Raw genomic sequence first — 3,438 nt, forward strand, 5'->3', positions numbered from 1 at the left:
ATAATCTAATATTGAACAAATCAAATAAAGAATATATTGAATATATCATTATTGTTACATTATTATTTGTTATTTCAATTATTAAATATTAATAAATTATTCATGAATATTTAATTGATTGATATTTTACATTTTCATTTTATTTAATAAATGAAATATAAATAATAAATGAATGAATAATAATGTAATATATGAAATAATAAAAAGAAAGATAAATAATAAAGAAATATGATGTATTTAATATATAATATAATTTATTATCAAATATAATAATAATATCAAATGATGAATTATTTTTATTTCAAAATATTTTGCATCAATAAAATATGTTGCTAAATATTTTGCATCATTAAATTTTGCATCATTAAATTTTGCGCTTTTTTTATTTGTTTCAATAAAATTTGCATCCTTTATTTTTTTCTTTCTATTCTTCTTTTATCATCTCTTTTGTTTTATTACACTTTATCTTCTTTCTTTTTATATTCTCTCCTTTCTACTTTTATTCTTTCTTCATCTTCATCTACTTTTTACTTTCTTTTTATTCTTTTATATCATTCATTCTCTTCTTTTTCAATTATTTGCTTTTTTCGTTGCCGTTAACCAAATATCTATATGATTTATTAAAGTGTATTAATAAACAATTTGAAAACTATTTTTTAATGTTAAATCAATTATGATTCATAAAATTTCATGATTCATAATACAAGTTATTAGTATTACAATAAAGAATAAACTATTAATATAAAATCATTTAAGTGTCACTTCAACACTTAAAAGTAACACTAAAAATACAAGAAAATAAACATATGCTTACTATAATCCAAAAGACAAACTATGAAATACAATTTAATAATGCTGAATGTTTTTATTATATTAACTACTAATTTATAATAACAGGAAGATAACAAATCATTTTTATAAAGCTTTTATAATATAAAATAAAAAATCAGTATTGAATTGTTTTAATTCAATAAATTTTCAGCTTCAATAGAAAAATTATGTAGTTATAGTAATAATCTATTTATTTTGAATTACAACAAATTAACACCAATAGTAGAAAGGAACATCTATAATGATATATTCTTAATAATTTTTTGTGATAATAAAATAAGGAACAATAAATACACTACTATATTAGATTATAATTTTTTAGAGTTGTGATAATCCTTTGATTAATAAAATGTTCAACACAAATTAGTTATAATAAACATATCTTTGTTATGTAATAAGTTGTTAAGTTATAAAATGAGTCAGTGATAAAGTAGAACAAAATACTTAAATAGTATTTTTACGTATCAACTGACTTAATGAAGTTATAACTATTATTATTTTTAAAGAGTTTGTATTAAATAGTTGAAATTATTTACCGAAATACATAGTCAGAGAAAATGAATATAACCTCCACTAGTTGAAAAATAGAATAAAAAGAAAATATATTTTAATTAAAAGAATTTTGAAAAGAATAACTACAAATAAAAAAATAAATTGATAATTCAATTTTTAAAGTAAATATTGTAAATGAGATATGCTATTGTTAGAATTTAAAATAATAACATATCTAAATTTTATTAGTATATAGTACACAATAATGAATAAAAAAATCAATGAATTTAATTTAAACTTTTCTTAATTTTTTTTTCAAAATATGTTTGATTTTTTTTCATTGTAAAAAATGTTCTACAAAAAACTCCATTGTTCTTCAATTAATTTTCAAACAAATTCCAGAGTTTGTCTTTGAATATAAATGACTTATTTATTAAATGTTAATAAATCTATAAATACAGTTAAATTTTCATTATCAAAATTTTTTCTCGCTTCTTATAATTGATATATCTCTGTCAGGAACAAAATAGACTCAACTAAAACCACATTTGATAAATTCCATTTTTCCCTTTCAATTTGTGATACTGTTTTTATTTTTATTATTTATTTCAATACCATTTTAATCAGCTTTTTTTTTTGGGCAGTGTATTTTTGGAATAGTTTTCAACATTAGAAAATATCTTAAACAATTCGTTGGAAATAGAATCATGGGGTTGAATTGTTTTCAAAACTTCCAAGAAAAGAAGAGAAGATAAAAAGGAAAGAATTAAGAGATGAAATAGAAAAGAGAAAAGGAAAAGAATATGCAAATGTCAGTAGAAATGAATGAAATAGAGAGTCTTGTATGTGAGTCAGGGAATGAAGAGAAAAGAAATGAAGAGAAAGAAAGAAAAGGAAGAAAAGAAAGAAGACAAGGGAAGATGTGGACGAATGAAGAAGATAATAAATTGATGAGAGGAGTAGAAAGATATGGAGAATCGAAGTGGGTAGAAATATCAAAAGAAGTAGGAAGTCGAACAAGAAAACAATGTAGAGAACGATATATTAATCATTTAAAACCGAGTATAGATACGAGTCAATGGAAAAGAGAAGAAGATGAAATTATTTTACAACAACATTCAGTTTTTGGGAGTCATTGGTGTTCAATTGCAATGTATTTAAATAACAGGACAGCACGATCAATTCGGAATCGTTATTATTCATTAATTAACAAAAAAAGCAATTCATCATGTTTTAAACCATCAACTATGACTCATTATAAGATATTAACTTCTTCTTCTTGGTTTTAATTCTTCTTCATCTCATTCTATTTTGTTTTTCTTCTTTTTTTTGTTTTTTTTTTTCTGATTAAAAACTATTACGGTAATTATCATGATTAATTGAGTATAAAAATAATTCGCAACTAGTTGTTTCTTATATTTTATTGACTGTATTTCTTGTGTTGTTTTTTTCATTCTCTCAAACAAAAGAATAATATTATAAATTCTGTTGATACTTTATTTATTTTTGGTTTTGAAATAAAAACATTCTAAGAGAATAAGTTGTTTATTTTTGAAAAAGAAGTTATTTGTCGAGTAAATAATAATAAATCAATTCTGACTTACTTAATAGTTATTATTTTATTATATTGAGAAATATTTGAATTGTTTTTTAGCATCTTTTATTTCTTTTGGAATAAAATCATTTCAAAGTTTCTCAACCTAGATGGTTCTTCAGTTAAGTTGCTATCTATTTTTTATTTAGATATATTGAGTATTTAAAATAATCAATGTTTTGGTGTTATTTATGATGAATAAGATAAATAATACTATAAATCATATCATTGAATATGAACAAACACTTAACAAACACTCTTTTCGTGATGCTACCAATATATTCAAATCAATTTATTATTATTATTATCATATTATTGGATATTAATTAATAAATAATATTAATATAATAAATATTTGTTTAATAAAGACTCATAATAACATAATAATATAGAAAACTGATAATTAGACTAATTTTCATTAACAACAAACAAAATAATAAAATTACAACGAATGAAGTTAATTAAAAGAATAAATGAAAAACAACAATAAATATAATACACATTGTTGAAATGATTTTAAT

The 3,438-nt window shown here is 20.4% G+C and overlaps 1 protein-coding gene across 1 annotated transcript; it reads left to right on the forward strand.

Moving 5' to 3' along the window:
- Positions 1-2,126: 2,126 nt before the first annotated feature.
- On the forward strand, positions 2,127-2,612 carry EHI_130060 (myb-like DNA-binding domain containing protein; the record flags this gene model as incomplete). Its single annotated transcript, XM_652210.2, has 1 exon — positions 2,127-2,612. The coding sequence occupies one exon, from the start codon at positions 2,127-2,129 to the stop codon at positions 2,610-2,612; it is 486 nt and encodes a 161-aa protein (XP_657302.1).
- Between the last annotated feature and the right edge of the window lie 826 nt (positions 2,613-3,438).

This window comes from Entamoeba histolytica, genomic scaffold (assembly GCF_000208925.1).
Source record: "Entamoeba histolytica HM-1:IMSS scf_1104750518289 genomic scaffold, whole genome shotgun sequence".
NCBI lineage: Eukaryota > Evosea > Mastigamoebida > Endamoebidae > Entamoeba > Entamoeba histolytica.